Below are 17,791 nucleotides of genomic sequence, written 5' to 3'. Positions count from 1 at the left end.
AACTATTCCTTAGCCAAATAACTTAATTTATTAAAAAACTTATCTTACATTTTATTTTTATTTTTGTTCTGTGGTCGCGGGTTCCCGCCGCCACGGGCTAGTGGAGGTGCTCTGCCGCGGTTACCGAATGCGCCTCGGCTACCACCACGGCCACCGGTCCTCATGTTTTGCCCGCGTCCCTTGGAAACCTCGTTACGACCGCGCGCTTTAACCTGTGTCTCCTCCTTCACCATGTCGATGACCTCGTCCGGTATTCTCAAGTATTTGATCGTACTACCACGTATATAACATTCCGGCATCCTCCAGAACTTGTCGCCGTCTCTCGACGTGCAAATAACTTCACGTAAATTAATGTTCATCCAATTATCGCAGCTTACGAGATGACCATTGTAAGTTTCGCCATTTTTCAATTCGACAAGCATAGGGTGGTTCTGCGCTGTCCGTAACAAAGATAGCGGCAACATTTTGATGTAATGATCAACTTCGTTTTGAAGTTTATTATTTATTTGTATTAGAAGTTTATTTTCCTACTTTCGCGTTGTTTGGTGTATTGTCAACTTCTTGTTTTTTTAGGTTACTTTAGGACTTTAGGTTGACACTGACAGTGCTCAGTTGTCAGAAGACGCACAGATAATACACTTAATATTTGAGAAGAAGTGAAAATTGCTTCAATGGTAATGTAATGAAGTTTGTGAACAAGAATTTACAAGTAGACGAGTCCAACTGGAGAGTTAAGGGACAGTTCTAGTAGTAGTGAATCTTGTGATGATGATGAATAATAATAAAACAATTTACGTTGCACACCATTGTATTAGTAATAAATAATTAGAAATCTCATTCCTGGTTTCAATTTATTCTAAAGGTGAACCCGTCTACAAAAATTGCATTCAATAGGATAAATGATGAAAAAAAAGAACGTATCGAAACTGGTGTTGAAGGGTTTTGTTGCTGAACTTAATAGTTAAATGTAATGTAACTTTTTTTGTTTTAATTTGACCATACAGCTTACTGTCCATGCAACTATCAATTTCTAGTTCCATGAGAATAAATCTATGTTCGATAATCCAAAGTCAATGACTTTAGCATCCTTACTGTGAGCTGTCAAAATTATCATAAATTTTTACTTTTTGGCGGGAACGCGGGGAGTGAAGTTGTGTGATTTGTTTTATTTTGTCTATTTATTGTTTCTTCAGGTTTAACTGTATAATATCTGTGAAAGTGCACAAGTGTGGGAAATTGAAACAAATCCGCTAGACGTAGCTTGTTGGGATCGTCCAAAGAGCCAATTGAAAAGTCTTAGTAAATGTCCACCATTTTACTGAGATTATATTTCATCCTACATCATCTCATCTCATTTCATTTAATTTCATCTCACTTCATTTCATCTTCATTTCATTTCACTCTATATTATCATTTTTCGTAAAAATAAGAATTAAATAAATTAAAATAAGATTTGACCTAAAAGTTTTAGTTACTAGGTCATAAAATCCCTTAGAAAATATCCTAAATTTGAAAAAAAAAACAGAGTTCAATGCCTTTAATTTGTCGGTCAGCTGTCAATTGTCAATCCTGTGAAAAAAAATGTTTTCAATTGTTAGCCGGTCGGTAGAATAATTTTCATATTCACACGAAAATCAATTAAATAGGTAAAAAGATAATAAGTTCAAGCCCTTCAGTGAGAAATTAGGAATAGATTTCTTGTTTTGAGTCTAACGTAAGTTTGAAACTATTTCTGTACAATTATAATATTCCAAGGAGACCTCGTGTTCCAAATTTTAGTTTTTCTCTTTATTAATTAGTTAAGTTTATTAATTCTTGATTTAATTACGGTTAAAAATCGGTTACGGTTTTTGAAAATCAGATTCTTAATCGCTTATTACGATCAATTAGTTTAGTATATTTGATAAATAATACATTACCCAGTACCTACATTTTTTGAGTTTACACTTACACCTGTAAGCGTTACTTTTGTATCTTCAAATCTGGTCATCAGAGCGAGAAAAAGTATAATGGTAAAATACTATGACGTGATATTCAATAAAATAATTAAAATACCCAGAAAAATATTAAAACTGTACTTGCAGTTCAACAGTTGTAAAGATGTTTACTTCATAATAACATTGTCCATAATTAACAGAGTTACTCGTCATGCCCCAAGCACGTCGGAAGACCCCGTTCAGCGGGAAGGCCAAAAAACAACAACTGCAGTCTAAGAAGCAGAACAAGGTTTTACTCATGCCTAGTACGTATTATCACATATTCGTCCTGAATTTATACAAAATTGAATTAGCTACTACCGCAGAAGTACTATTACTGAATTAGCTACTACTGCCTTTTTGAGGGTTGCAAGTCCATACATTAAAAAAAAGTGAAAGTGTGTTTGTTTATATTTCTTGAAACTTTGAAGCAAAGCAACAGATTGGGATAATTTTTTAAAGAGATAGTTTTAGATCAGGAGACCGAAATTAAACATTAAAACATTCTAAATGAAATTCCAATTTTACTCTAGGTTAGCTGGGTTCAAGATTTTGTCTTAGCACTTTATTGATTGGTCATTGCTGAGAACGTCACTCAGTAAGGACTGATTTTAGTCACATGAGCATTTTGTTGTAACTTATAAAGAAATGGAGAGTTTCAAAGATAATTATGATGTGTGAAAACGCAAAGCAAACACAAAGCTAATGCAAAGAGTCTAAAGCTGATTTATAGGCTATTGTTTGAAGTGAAGTGTTAAATGGTTGCTTATACTTTAATTTTATATCTATATATATATATATAAATGAATTGCTGTTCGTTAGTCTAGCTAAAACTCGACAACGGCTGGACCGATTTTGGATAATTTTGGTCTTGAATGCTTTGTGAAAGTCCAGAGAAGGTTTAAAAGGTAGATAAATATGAAAATGCTCAGAATTAAATAAAAATAACAATTTTCCGGACGGATTCCTTTTGTTTGTTTTAAGTTTATTTTATACAAAAACTTATGTCTTTTATTTATCGATTGAGGCACTACAAAGTCTGCCGGGTCAGCTAGTCATTAATAATACAGATAAAACGGTTTTGTTTTGTTCAACAAAAGATGAATAGTGATTTTAGGTTAAACAGAAAAATGGAGGGTCTCTGCCATGTCTTATTATTAGTGTAATTACCCTGCTATGTCATATTATGAGAAATCTTAATGGTGCACATTGATCCCTATCTATTCTCCAAAGCCATTATGATGTTTGCTTAGATTTACACAACTATGAAAATAACATTATATACTTTTGAGAATCATCAAGATGAGTTTCAGCAATTGTGAATTAGGATAGCTCTGAGAATGGTATTTACATTGTAGATGTCTATGGGCTCCAGTAACCACTTAACACCAGGTAGGCGGTGAGCTCGTCCACCCAGCTAAGCAAAAAAAACTATTTAACACCAGATGGCTGCCAGACTGTATAGCGTTCAACAATTGTTTCCTCTTTATTTCAGCATCGACAGGAACAAATGCATACGATGTGGTCTCCGTCAACTACCAGCCGAGTCGTGGACGCGGAGGACGGGACACAAACAGATATGCTCTAAAATTCTACCGAGAAACTGAAGATGAACTTAAAATTAAAAAGGAAGATGCTCTGTGAGTTCAGTGAAAATGAATAAAATAGAAAATTTTCTCAGTTTTTGTATAACAATTGAGCTTATTTCTGTTAAAATCAATGTGTTTGTACTTTAAAATTTACATGTAAGTGTCAGGATACCAACAACAATCTTCTACCAAGTTGGCTAGATTTAGACCGATGGTTTGAATATTATTGTTCAGAATTTGTATGTATAAGGTCATTAGCACGATTCAGGCGATTGTCAAATATCTTTTGTACTACCGCATCAGTATTTACCGCTACTAAAAACGTATTAAGTATTGTAGACAGTTAATCTACATAGGTTAACTGTCTACAATACTATCGATAAGGTAGCATATAATATGCCTAATTTCTCGTGTTAGGTAGTATTGTAAGCCTCCACGGATAGGTACAATCATCCTGCTTATTTCTGCCACGACGCTGTCATGAGTTATGGTTTGAAGGCTGGCTAATTATTTCAGGAGAGCTCTGAGTCCTGTTCCAGAGAAAGAAATGGAGATTAACTCCTTAGATTATTTTCCTGTCGACTTGTCCTTCCCTAGAAGACCACCGTGGGACTTTAATATGACAGCGGCACAATTAGATGCACAAGAGCATAGATATTTCAAGGTGATTTATTCTTTATTAATAAGTAAATTGACACTAATAATGAACGTTTATTCATTAAAATCTCTATAACACAGTTGTTTTTGGTATTACTTGTAAAAAAAAGGGTGCGTGTACTTATGTACGCGCGTAAGAAGTTATACTTTATTTTTATTAAACTTATTTCTTTTTTTTTAAATATTAAATAATTAATAATAAATATTTAACGTTAATAATTTAATAATATTTAGTATGAATTATATTAAATAATAATTTTGTCATTTATATTACTAAAAAATGAATGCTAATAACACTTTTTTATACGAGTGTACATGTGCGAAAGTTCACCTGCGGCTATATTCAGACTCGCCAAGTTACGTCGGTCGTATTGTAATGAGCGATTTAGTGGGCAACTTCATTCTGTTATTTTTGTGTCACGGTGCGCGCGCATCGTAAAATTTCACTCATAAATTTTTCATAACGCGCCTAAAGAAGTATAACTTCAAAAATTTAGTGGAACTCAAACGTTTTCTTACAGAACTACATAGATAAACTGCAAGCCTCGGAACAGTGGAAGGACATTTCCTATTTTGAAATGAATCTGGAGACATGGCGTCAATTGTGGAGGGTTTTAGAAATGTGTGACATTCTCCTTTTGATCGTCGATGTTAGATATGCTGTAAGAATATTTTTATTATATTGTGTTTTATTATTTAATTAACTGTAAGGAGAATAGATACCCTCACTAAAGATCATTGTTAGGTAATGGTATGTTGGAAGTAAAGCATTGCTCATTTAATGGTTCACGTCCAGTGGCTCTCAACCACAATATTGTAAGTCAAGTGTTATGTGTCACAGGATTCACAAACAGCATATTTTTAACTAAGCTGACATGCAGTAATAGCTTCTCTAGGGTCCATTTGCGATAAATATACAACTGTTTGCTAGGTATGAGTTGTATAACAATTTTTAATGGTGGATAGTATAATAAATGTAACTCTATAACTATATTCACTTCAGCTATAAAAAATTTGCATGTGAGTATAATATAAGATAGTATATGTGTATATATATATATATATATATAAGGTTGTCGTGAATTTGTAGAGTATGTTAGTCGCGTCACTGAGTAAAACAGGGTTGAGAACCGCTGGCCTAGTACTAGAACATCCAATTTACAATACAGTTAAAAGCACAAGCTTGTATGTCTCAAGGTATTAACATTGTGATATTTATGAGGTGACTGGTGGCCCATAAATACATATTGTCTGGATTTTAAGCTGCGCTCACAATGAAATTAAATTTGAATAAGTCTTTTTTTTCAATATCGTTTTAGGGCATGATGTTTCCGCCGTCTCTATATGAATACATAGTGAAAGATCAACACAAGAATATGATAGTCGTAATGAATAAGATAGACTTGGTGCCGGCCGGCGTGGTCGCAGCCTGGAAGGAGTATTTCGTGGAGAAATATCCTGGATTGAGGGTAGTTTATTTCACTTCGTGCCCCAGCTACAATCTGAGGGGAGCATCAAGCGATAAAGCAGGTATTTTCTGTAAATTTTACTGTTTTTGAAGTAAAACTTCTTTAGAAACATTGTGATTTCAAACTTGATGAAACGGAAAAATAAGTCCATAGAGACACAAACACATGAATGTATAGGATTCAGCCGGCGAGAGAATGAAATAGAACACATTAGATGTTTTTAGTGTAGTGTTTTTTCAATACAGCGCCATCTATGAGATTTTTTAATACTAAAGTGTGTATGAAACCTCTTGTAGTTAATTTTAATTTAGGATTATACGTGAAGTTAAAATATCAATTCACAGAGGGCGCTACCTCATACTATAAAAGATGATTTACAATAATTACTAGCTGACCCGGCAAACATTGTTTTGCCATATATAAGATTTCTAGGGAATTTCTAGTGTAGAAAAACTTAGGGGTATGAAAAATAGATAGTAGCCGATTCTCAGGCTTACTGAATATGCAAAAAAAAATTCATGAGAATCGGTCAAGCGGTTTCGGAGGAGTATGGGAACGAACATTGTGACACTAGAATTTTATGTATTAGATTTACTAATGACAAAATTTTACATATACTTAGACATTTAGGATAATTGTATTTAAATTTTTGAAGGTTTCACTTTACCACGTGTGAATTGGTGAACACATAGATGTTTTTTTATTTTTTTATTCCGTTAAAATCTACAATTGCCATAGGGCTGGCTCTGTGTAGATACATACAGCTTGTTGAACTATTTCTGAACTTGATTCGTTTCTTTGTTGTTTCCTATACAAGAGCCCGTAGAGAATTATCTCTTAAGTCTAAATCTAATAAAGCCCAGTAAAATCTAATAAATACCATATGTACATACCGTAGTTCGCATAAATTATCTTTTTATTTATTTATATTATTTTTATTGCTAATATGGGTGGGTGGACGAGTTCACGGCCCACCTGGTGTTAAGTGTTCACCGCAAGGATCCATCTTGAGAAATTAGTTAGAAATTAGAGAGTTTCAGTTTTACAGTACAACGGCTATACCCCGCCCTTCAAATCGAAACGCATTACTGCTTCACGGCAGAAATAGGCAGGGCGGTGGTACCTACCCTCGCGTGCTCATAATACGTCCTACCACCAGTAAACGGATGTAAATAACCTATTAATCAGGTGTTAATCTCATTCAGGTCTACAGGTCCGTCGTCGTAAAGGGAGACAGAGAATGTGTTCGGAAGGGGCCACGAAGATTCTAGAAGCATGCAAGGACATAGTCAACGGAGAAGTGGATCTTTCATCGTGGGAGAAGAAGATACGGGACGAGACGGAAATCGACTTTGACGAGGATGAAAAAGAGATTGGTGAGCTTTTCACGGTGCTAAGGATGGACGTACACGCGGCCCATCTGATGTTAAGTAGTCCGATAGATATCATATCGTGAATTCAGCCACTCGTCATGAGTCTCAATTGAGGTCTGTGTCTCACCTATTAAACTAGAATATATGATAGCGTCGCGATAGTAATAAGCGGGATTGTGTGCAGTGAAATTTCTTACCTTGTGTGACTGACTCGGTGGTGCAGTGAGGCAGTGGTTCCGAGGGTCGTGGGTTCGATTCTAACCTTGGGCAAACATTCGTGTGATGAACAGATTTGTTTGCTCTTTGTCCGGGTGTTTATTATCTAAAAATATAATTAAAAAAAAAAACACTATATAGAAATAGATTGCTGCTGATGGCTGTGTCTACGACACAAGCCACCAGTGGTTAGGACTCCAGAGTGAGAAATCTCACAATACGTGCAGTAAGTATTATCATTATTATTATAAAGGTGAAGCGATAATCCAGAAGGCCGACACCACGTACTTTGCTCACGAGCGGTACAGGAACGGCACGCTGACCGTCGGCTGCGTCGGCCAGCCCAACGTCGGCAAGTCCTCGCTTATGAACTCCGTGATGGGCCGCAAGGTGGTCTCCGTGTCGCGGACCCCGGGCCACACCAAGCACTTCCAGACCGTGTACCTGACGCCGCAGGTGCGTGCCCAGTGTAGGTATACGACAAAAGGAAGATCTTGTAGCGTGTAACACTCGGTCGCACTCGGGCGTCATCGGAGTTCCCGAACGCGCAGGTGTCCCGTGACGTCATGCTACGAGATTCGCGCGCGTAATTAATCATCTTCATTTCATTTCACTCCATAATATCATTTTTCATAAAAATATGAATATAAATTAAAATAAGACATGACTTAAAGGTCTCGGTTACCAGGTCATAAAAACCCTTAAAAAAAAAGATTTGCGCGCGTCGATTTAAATTGAATGTAAAAACGTAATTTTAGTTTTAATTTGTATCTTCTAGCGCCTGACGTCGTTTACTTTAGTTTTGCTTTATATTTTAATATTGTACACATTATAGATATTGTTGAATTGGTGTGTTTGACTTTTATATGCTCGGAGTAAAATATCCCGCGAATGCGAGGGACAAATAACAAACTTCCACTGAGCTGATTGGAAGCTAATTGCTAGAACTAATGGCTCGGTAGACCAACAGTCCGAATGTTGTTGTTCGGAAATTGTATATATTTTGAAGTGAGACTTCTAATTCGACTTCCAACATAGTTGTGTTACTCGTTTAACGCTCGTGGGGAGGGGGAATAGAAAGAGACAGAGCGAGAGTGAATGCGCGTCACTCGAACGCATGCGCGTAGTATACCTGTAACAGGCCAGCGCGAGCGTTAGCGACGAGCAGCCTCCAATATTTTAATGAAGTATTTAAAAATATATATATTTATTTTTCTATCTATAATTTAAAATATATACATAATATAAATGTTGAAGATGTCGCATCTCTTATACACAGCATTCCCTATTACAAGAGCAATCTGATTTAAGGATGAAAAACGAAGAAAACCACAATACTGCACATCGAAAAAGAAGTTTCACTTTGTTATGATTTTTTTTTAGTGCTTGGATGGGTGGACGAGCTCACAGCACACCTAGTGTTAAGTGGTATATTATGGTGTATTATGTAAGGTTATCTTGAAAATTTCGTAAGCGAGATTCGGGCATCTGTCAAAGATCAGTTCTGTGATGGCTAGCCGCTAAACCCCTCATCAGTGTGTTAGTATGTTGGATACAAGAGAATAATAAAAATTTGGCGATTTCAATGAAGTTCATGGATATACCCGCAATCTACTGTTAAATGTCGGTCGATGAGTGGGGTCAACGACCTCGCGTGCCACAACTAATCCGGTATTGCGTTTTCCGAAATCTCCTCTAAAGCGTGTTATTTGCGTTAGGTTCAAAAGGAACACGTGTGTTTGATGTCGCGAGCGAGAATCGGATATCTAATTAATATATCGAGGAGTGAAAGGCGGCTTAGTTTAAGCTATATTTCACTTAATACTCAACATTTATCTCTGAAATGAAAGGTCCGGTTTATTTTTGTTATCAGCATCAACAATTCAATATTTTTAATTGAACTGTAATTCAGTTTTTTTCTAAATGATATTTTTTCCAAATGCTTAAACTTTAAAGTTGCAAAAATTTCGCTTAACCCCAAATAGTCTTTCACCCCTCGATATGTATTTTATTGAAGGTACGTCTCTGCGACTGTCCCGGGCTGGTGTTCCCGTCGAAGGTGCCTAGGCCCATACAGATCCTGATGGGTTCATATCCCATAGCCCAGCTCAGGGAGCCGTACACCGCCATAAGGTAAGCCACTCCCAAGCCGCCCGGTGCTGAAGCCGTCGTGGCCTAAGGGATAAGACGTCCGGTGCATTCGTATCTAGCGATGCACCGATGTTCGAATCCCGCAGACAGGTACCAATTTTTCTAATTAAATACTTACTTAACAAATGTTCACGATTGATTTCCACGCTGAAGGAATAACATCGTGTAATAAAAATCAAACCCGCAAAATTACAATTTACGTAATTACTGGTGGTAGGACCTATTGTGAGTCCGCATGGGTAGGTACCACCGCCCTGCCTATTCCTGCCGTGAAGCAGTAATGCGTTTGGACTTGAATAGAAGGGTTGGGCAGCTGTTGTAACTATACTGAGAACATAGAACTTATATCTCAAGGTCCAGTAACCACTTAACACCAGCTGGTCTCCTGAATAACTGACACTAGCCTGGCCTGTTTGCAGGTACTTGGGTGAGAGGCTAAACCTACCGCAGCTGTTGCGCATCGAGCACCCGGACAACGAGGACACGTGGTCGCCCTGGGACATCTGCGATGGCTGGGCGAAGAAACGCAGCTATCTGACAGCGAAATCTGCCAGGTAATGAGAACTCGGGTGTTCGTGAAAGCAAATACTATTGTAGCGTAATTTAACTTTCAGTAAAGAAATTCTAACGTGAAACTTGGTACACGTGAAAGAAGTGAAACTTCTTTTGCGGTGTTTTACAGTATTGTGGTTGTCTTCATTTTTATCATTAAATGAAATTGCTCTTGTAACAGGGAATGCTGCGTATAAGAGAAACGACCTCTTCACCATTTATAATATATTGCTTGAAATCCTTCATCACTACATAGTATAAAACAAAGTCGTTTTCTCAGTCCCTATATCCCTATGTATGCTTAAATCTTTAAAACTACCCAACGGATTTTGATGCGGTTTTTTTTAATAGATAGAGTGATTGAAGAGGAAGTTTTGTCTGTATAATAACATCCATTAAATAGTGGAGAAATCAGTAATAAATTATAATTTCCGAAGCGAAGCGAGGGCGGGTCGCTAGTAAAATATAAAATATAAGATAGTTAATATGTTACTGCCATCTACAGGAGCCATGAGAAACTAATAATAAGCTATTTAGCGGCCGACGCCCGTAAACAGAATGTGTATAAGAGAAACGACCTAGCTCGTTTTCTCTCCCTCTCCACGGTCGAGTGGTTCGCGAGACGTTCTGTCTATTTTCTCACTCTCGCTCGTCTTAAACTGTATCTTTTCTCTCTAGCCGTAACGAATCTGTCGCGAGTTAAATTTCTCTCAACGCGCCTAAAGAAGTTTCACTTCAAAAATGTTGACGTTATAACGTCTTTTAAATCGATGTACACGGGCTACACGCACGAAATATTGTCACGTTTCGACTGAGCCTGAGCGTGCGAGCGAGAGCGCGGATCAAGCGATAGAGAGGCACGATCGGCCCAAGCGTTGGCTTGTGACACATTTATCTCTCTTCTCGCGTGACGTCATAGCTAGCAGTTCGAATAGTTCTGCTACTGACGTTATCACGTAAAACTATCGTCTGTAGACCGACTTTACAATCAATTGATTTATTTATTTATTTATGCCTTTCTCGCTTCAACTTTGAATATTGTCAATGAGGGACTAGTGATCAAGAAATATGTTTAACACTTGTTACAGATTGGACACGTACAGAGCAGCGAACAGCCTGCTCAGGATGGCGCTGGACGGTAGAATATGCCTTTGGCTGCGGCCTCCCGGCTACACTGAAAAAAAAGGTAACTTTTCTTTTGTTAAATTCTCATTTATAGTTTTACTTCTGATATTTTATTTTTCTCCTACCTACGCCAAAAGTTCGGTTTTCGTCCCGCTGTACAGGGAAGAAAGTGTAACTTTTTCTCCCTGGGTACAAGTGCGCATGCGCGTTAGTTTCTACGTCTGCTCTCACGCACCTAAAATTGTCCGCCATTGTTGAGCTCGGGTAATTTGCAATATTGTGTTTAGTGTAAAAGTGAAATAAACAAAAGGCAATAAAATTTTATACTGAAGTATTAAACAAAGATGAGTTCATCAGACAGTTCTTATTCAATTAGAAGTAGTTTATTTAAAAATTAAAAAAGAGTTACATTGTTTTTTTTTATGAGTGGGGGGCTCCGCCCTTGGACTCCAATGGGGCGGAGCCCCCCGGACAGGGACAGGGACAGGGAAAGGGAAAGGGAAAGGGAAAGGGAAAGGGAAAGGGAAAGGGAAAGGGAAAGGGAAAGGGAAAGGGAAAGGGAAAGGGACAGGGACAGGGACAGGGACAGGGAAAGGGACAGGGACAGGGACAGGGACAGGGACAGGGAAAGGGACAGGGAAAGGGACAGGGACAGGGACAGGGAAATGGACAAGGACAGGGACAGGGACAGGAACAGGGACAGGGACAGGGACAGGGACAGGGACAGGGACAGGGACAGGGACAGGGACAGGGACAGGGACAGGGACAGGGACAGGGACAGGGACAGGGACAGGGACAGGGACAGGGACAGGGACAGGGACAGGGACAGGGAAAGGGACACGGACACGGACACGGAGAGAGAGAGAGAGAGAGAGAGTACACTTAATTGCACACCAATACACCATTTATATTCAAAAACACTCAAAAAAGGAGATAGATTTGTACAATAGGTGGATTGTGGATTGATACTGATTGTGATTGTCATTTACAGAGTATTTCGAGAAGTGCGATGAGATAAAATACGTGAAGTGGGTCCAATCGTTGAGCGAAGGGGACGCTGGCGAGTCATCGCCCGTGGTCAGCAGCGACGCCGGCAGCGATCATGACGACACAGATGACAACGATGACGACGATGATGACGACGACGACAGCGCTGAGACGGCGGTGATGGCGAACAAGTTCTCTGCCCTCATTCAAGATTGAATAAAGCAATAAATAAATATTACTGAGATTTCATTTCATACATCACTATTATGAATAATTAATATACTCTGAGCACAATATTGTTGATTTAGCGGTACAAACTTACAAAGTCGGGGTGGGTCGCTATAAACATTTTTAATCTATTGCATAGCATTTATCGCGGGCTTTGAGCGCGACGACCGAATCAAGAAATTCCGTAACGAAAATAAAACCTAGCATCCCACACTCCGCCTACCATGTAGCTCTGTTTCAACACATTCACACGTTGCACTTGTGTAGTGTCTGTGAACAAGAGCGCGGTGTGACGTCGCACTGCATGCGCATCATGAAAAGTCTACCCATCTCTCTCTCGCGCGGTCTAGCTTATGAGTGTGAAGGGGACAGTTAATGTTTTGCTTTTGTTCATGTTTACAAATATAGCGTGGTCTTATCTTATTATTATTTTAATATTAAATTATTATTGTCTAATTATAATTGCATAAGCTGATAAAAAGTACTATGCAATAGCTTTACCGCGGCAGTCCCCGAGTGCCACACGTGTTTTTTTTAATAAAAAAAGCAACACCCTATATAAGAGGGCTGTTTCATCATCATCATCAGCCCACAGTCGTCATGTAGACACAAGCCTCTTGCAATCCACACCACTGAGCCCGGTCTTCAGCTCTCCTTACCGTTAGATAGGGTCACTTGAGAAGCTGAAACCTTATGTTTGACTATTTACAGTCGCACGTATATTGTTAGTCTTTATTCTAAGATGTTATTTATATAAACAAATAAAACATTAATGTATTTTGGAATTGTAGTTTCATTTTGGGGGTGATGTTTTTGCGTCGAAACATTTTTTTCTGCGGAACGATATCTGTGTGTGTAGTGTGCTTAGTGCGAGCTTTTTAACGTTCTCGATAGCGTAAAAGTTAACTCAAATTTGTATGCAGTTGGAACAGCGCCCCTAGCGGCAAACATAGGCAAACGTTCCAACTCCATACAAATTTGAGTTAACTTTTACGCTATCGAGAACGTTAAAAAACTCGCACTAAGCACACAGGTCAAGGGGGATTTGCGTTCGTCGTATGGTTAATGTTCGCTGTCCTTTGAGACAAGAGGTCGTAGTCTCAAATATATTAGAATGGCGGTTCGAAAGCGTACGGTACCTTAACGCTTTTTTCTCGCCTAACGTTTTTTTCTCTATCCATTCGCTGGGAGCCTAAGGGGCTATTCCAGCTACGTCCTGACGGTTAGGTGAGCTCACTGAATCAACCTGAGAGAGTTTGCTAACACTGACCCCTAGCAAGAGCAGTGCTTCGCAGAATCTACTACCGGATAAAAATCCCGACCCACCGAGAAGATCCGGCGATAAACTTGTGGGCTTTCGTCCGCTACTACTACAACTGTTATGTATTCGTAACGTTGGCAATAATGTAATGACTTCCTGACTCTAGAACACTGAAACAGACTATGTCACTTTAGGCCAGATTTATAGAATCGAGAGATAATGCTCAGTGTGTTTACAGAAAATAAAGCCTTCGTATAAAGTTTGGCACACGGCAAGTCGATAATCCCATTCTCACGGTTCGTTTGGAACCACTGGGTCCGTGGAGGAACTTCGGTTCCCTCAGTATTTTGTACCATATGTTCAATGGGGAGTGCTCTGAGGAATTGTTTGAGATGATGCCATCATCTCGTTTTTACCATCCCACCGCCCGCCACCGGAGTAGAGCTCATCCATACTACCTGGAGCCACTGCGTTCACCTACAGTGCGTTTCCAGAGATCTCTTTTGCCACGTAACATCTGGCTTTGGAATAAGCTCCCCTCCACGGGGTTTCCGGAGCCCTATGACATGTCCTTTTTCAAATGAGGCTTGTGGAGAGTATTAAGCGGTAGGCAGCGGCCTTGCCCTTGGCATTGTTGAAGTCTCTGGGCAACCGTAACTACTCACCATCAGGCGGGCCGTAAACTCGTCTGCAAACACGGGCGATAATAGAAAACGTACTTGCTCTTAAGACTTTTCATCGTGGCCTAAAGGATAAGGTGCCCGACGCATTGGTATCGAGCGATGCGACAGCAGCGATGCAGGTGTTCGGAACCGAACCGGAATGATTTGCGCAATCACTGGTCGAGCGCCTTGTGAGGCAGCACGGAGAGGTGCCACCACCCTGCCTAAATAGGCAGAGAACAGAGAGAAGAGAGAATAGAGAAATCTCTCGCGACGCAGTTGTGTCTAAGTGGTTTAGAGGGTAGGAGATCTGCCTGTAGAACTGAAACTCATGTGTCAAAGTGGGTGGCGGTATTTATGTTGTTGATGTCCATCGGCTCCTGTAACTAATTAACATCAGATGGGCCGCGAGCTCGTTCGCACGTCTGTGTCTAGTTATCTATTTGGAAAAAAATATGTGTGGTGCCGTGGGACACCAGATAGGAACGAAGTTTCTTATTATAAAAACATTAATTTTAAGTTCTATTCGAGGTATAAAGAAAATAAAACTGGAGGTTTCGCAACAACCCACGGTCATTCGGTAACGTGCGAACTTATTGTGGTACACTTCATTCACGCTTGTTTGCATAAGAGTATGTATGGTATACGGCAGTATTGCGCAAATACACTTTACGCTCTGAGATCGTGGTCAATGAATGATAAAAAATATAGTTATTTTTTGTACGTTATTATAAAGTTAAGTCGCACACTGTGTGCATTACTAATAAAACTCTTTTACGTTACGGACGTTTTTTCCCGGTTAGGATACCCCTCCGCATCGTGTCATAGGGAACATCGTTCCAAAAAAACCATATTATTTTAAGTAGTATTTAAAGTAGTAATTGTTGGATACGTATTTAATTTTGTTTATGAATCAATTATCTAAGAATTTGCGTTTTGGCAAAGTCGCATCTCTGAAATGAGATTCAGATCAATTCGATCTAATACTCAGGTACTGTTGTAATCCAAAGAAGTCGTTTTCGGGAAAGCAATTTAACTTTGGTTAAAACTGACCCGTTTGCCGTAATAGCCGGTTAATTTGAACGGTAACCCTCGCCCTTTCCTAGGGACGAGTTTAATGTTACATTAATGTAAAATAGTACATGATTTAAAGGTTAACAATATTTTTGCTAATAGGTATTTATATCATACTAGAGGTCCCGCAGTAGTCGAAATTCGACTATAATTAATTGGAATTGTAAGTTATTGTAAGTTAAACACTATTATGATTGTATTTTATACTTCTATAATCACAAATTTCGCCAAGGCTACACTATAAAAAATATTAACAAAGACAAACAATATTTAATCTTAATTTGACAACAGACGTCAAGAACAAAAGTTTGACAATAAATAGTATGCTTGCGTGTGTGCGTCAAATACATGGTATGTAGTGTGTGTAATGTATTCTTTATTGATTTAATGTATCTTTTATGCATATTTAAAAAAATATTAGCATTGTGCACTTCTTCTCTATATTCTCTATAAGTGTGGAAAATTTCATACTCCTCCGTTCGCGCAATTTTCGTAAAAAGGGATACAAAGTTTTTGCTTCACGTATTAATATAAAGATAGCTATAAATACTGAGTATAGAAATACTTTAGTGATGGTTCATTGTGTCGAAAATCATAGGTTTTTTTAAGTATTCACGGATTATCAGCTGGTACTATGACATAAACCTTCACTAGACGGTCAATTACAATGGTTAATTCTACTAATATTATAAACCCGAAAGTTTGTAAGAGTGTATGTATGGTATTGTTACTATTTCACGCAAAAACTACTGGATGGATTTCGATGAAGCTTTACAATAACATAGCCGACATATCAAAATATCACATAGACTATAATTTATAAAGATATAGTGTGAATTACCCAAAATATAACGAGAAATGTCAAGTAAGTAGGCATAAAATCTGCCATCTGCGAGAGAATCTTGTGTGCGCCCCAATAACCGTTGGATACGTGTAGTTTAAAATGTAAATAGGAAATGTTTTTCTTAAATAGTCCTAGAAAAAAGCCCGCGACAGCGTATATCTATTTTTCATGTCTAAGCAATTATCCCAAAATTAGCGAACCATGAATATAAGAGAATTTTTTTACTGGTGTAAGGATCTCTTGTGAGTTCGCACGGGTAGGTACCACCACCCTGCCGATTTCTGTCGTGAAGCAGTAATGCGTTTCGGTTTGAAGGGTGGGGCAGCCGTTGTGACTATGCTGAGACCTTAGAACTCATATCTCAAGGTGGATCGCGGCATTTACTTTGTAGATGTCTGTAGGCTCCGGTAACCACTTAACACCAGGTGGGCTGTGAGCTCGTCCACCCATCTATGCAATAAAATAAATATATCACTAATGGCATCCCATTGGGAGCGCAACGTGAACGCACCCTTATTCAAGTCAGACCGCGAAGCAGACAGTGTAATGAGTTCAATTTACCCTACCCTGCTTCATTGCAGCTTCATTTAGGACCTTCGCAGAGTTATTGATGTCTTTAAACGAACAATTCTTGTTTAACTAAATATATAAATAGACTAGCCGTACTCGCCCGCTTCGTTGGGCATTTTAAATTAACATTATTATTTATTATCATTATCATTAGGGAGTGCAACACTCATATAAATATTAGCCTATCCATTAAGTGCATGTATTTTCTACATGGATACCAAGTTTCAAGTCAATCGGATGCATGGTTCAGTAGTTATAACGGAACATCCGTAAAAACCACTGTAGATTTATTTATACTAGAGGCCCCGCAGTAGTCGAAATTCGACTATAATTAATTGGAATTGTAAGTTTGTACACTGTTATGATTGTAATTTATACTTCTATAATCACAAATTTCGCCAAGGCTATGCTATAAAAATATATTAATAAAGACAAACAATATTTAATCTATTCTCAATTTGACCACAAACGTCAAGAACAAAAGTTTGACAATAAATAGTATGCATGCGTGTGTGCGTCAAATACATGGTATGTAGTGTGTGTAATGTTTTCTTGATTGATTTAATGTATCTTTTATGCATTATTTTAAAAAAAAAAATTAGCGTTGTGCACTTCTTCTCTATATTCTCTATAAGTGTGGAAAATTTCATACTCCTCCGTCCGCGCAATTTTCGTAAAAAGGAATACAAAGTTTTTGCTTCACGTATTAATATATAGATAAGTATAGATATAGATTTCGTGCATTTCGGGAACGGCCGTGATTTGAATGTTTTGTATTTAAATAAATTTTTGTTTAGTTGAGACGTTGGCGTATAAAACTCTTAAGTTGTCCAATCTAGATTGAGTACTTGGGAAAGCATTTATGCTGCACACATCAGTGGTCTATTATCATGTTAGGTCTTACTTATGTACGATTGATTACGATACTTACGATTTAGTTTAAATAAACACATTAGTCTTTTAATTTGATAAATATTTTTGTATGTTTTTATCTGTAGTATTGTTCTTGTTACATGTCTGTGCAAAATCGACTTACTTATATTAAATTGCTCAGCTA

The 17,791-nt window shown here is 38.2% G+C and overlaps 2 protein-coding genes across 2 annotated transcripts; one reads left to right on the top strand and one right to left on the bottom strand.

Moving 5' to 3' along the window:
• Positions 1-5: 5 nt before the first annotated feature.
• LOC101745795 (U6 snRNA-associated Sm-like protein LSm4) lies at positions 6-831 on the bottom strand. Its single transcript, XM_004922220.5, has one exon. The coding sequence runs from the start codon at positions 462-464 to the stop codon at positions 45-47; it is 420 nt and encodes a 139-aa protein (XP_004922277.1). The 5' UTR covers positions 465-831; the 3' UTR covers positions 6-44.
• A 697-nt stretch (positions 832-1,528) lies between these two features.
• LOC101735540 (guanine nucleotide-binding protein-like 1) lies at positions 1,529-12,330 on the top strand. The gene is made up of 12 exons (XM_038013877.2): positions 1,529-1,714; positions 2,138-2,242; positions 3,472-3,616; positions 4,082-4,229; positions 4,744-4,884; positions 5,542-5,752; positions 6,897-7,067; positions 7,534-7,736; positions 9,298-9,413; positions 9,851-9,985; positions 11,072-11,169; positions 12,100-12,330. Exons 2-12 carry the CDS (start codon positions 2,149-2,151, stop codon positions 12,309-12,311), a joined length of 1,674 nt encoding a protein of 557 aa, XP_037869805.1. The 5' UTR covers positions 1,529-1,714; positions 2,138-2,148; the 3' UTR covers positions 12,312-12,330.
• Positions 12,331-17,791: the final 5,461 nt, after the last annotated feature.

The sequence above is a fragment of the Bombyx mori genome, chromosome 11, assembly GCF_030269925.1.
Source record: "Bombyx mori chromosome 11, ASM3026992v2".
NCBI lineage: Eukaryota > Metazoa > Arthropoda > Insecta > Lepidoptera > Bombycidae > Bombyx > Bombyx mori.
This window is presented reverse-complemented; position numbering and strand designations above follow the sequence as displayed.

What these genes read in the sequence shown, in the direction of transcription:
- LOC101735540 (XM_038013877.2), top strand. Translation starts at nt 2,149, where the DNA reads ATGCCCCAAGCACGTCGGAAGACCCCGTTCAGCGGGAAGGCCAAAAAA. An exon ending in ATTAAAAAGGAAGATGCTCT is followed by an intron (nt 3,617 to 4,081) that starts GTGAGTTCAGTG and finishes TAATTATTTCAG; the next exon opens with GAGAGCTCTGAGTCCTGTTC. An exon ending in CCGTGTACCTGACGCCGCAG is followed by an intron (nt 7,737 to 9,297) that starts GTGCGTGCCCAG and finishes ATTTTATTGAAG; the next exon opens with GTACGTCTCTGCGACTGTCC.
- LOC101745795 (XM_004922220.5), bottom strand. Translation starts at nt 464, where the DNA reads ATGTTGCCGCTATCTTTGTTACGGACAGCGCAGAACCACCCTATGCTT.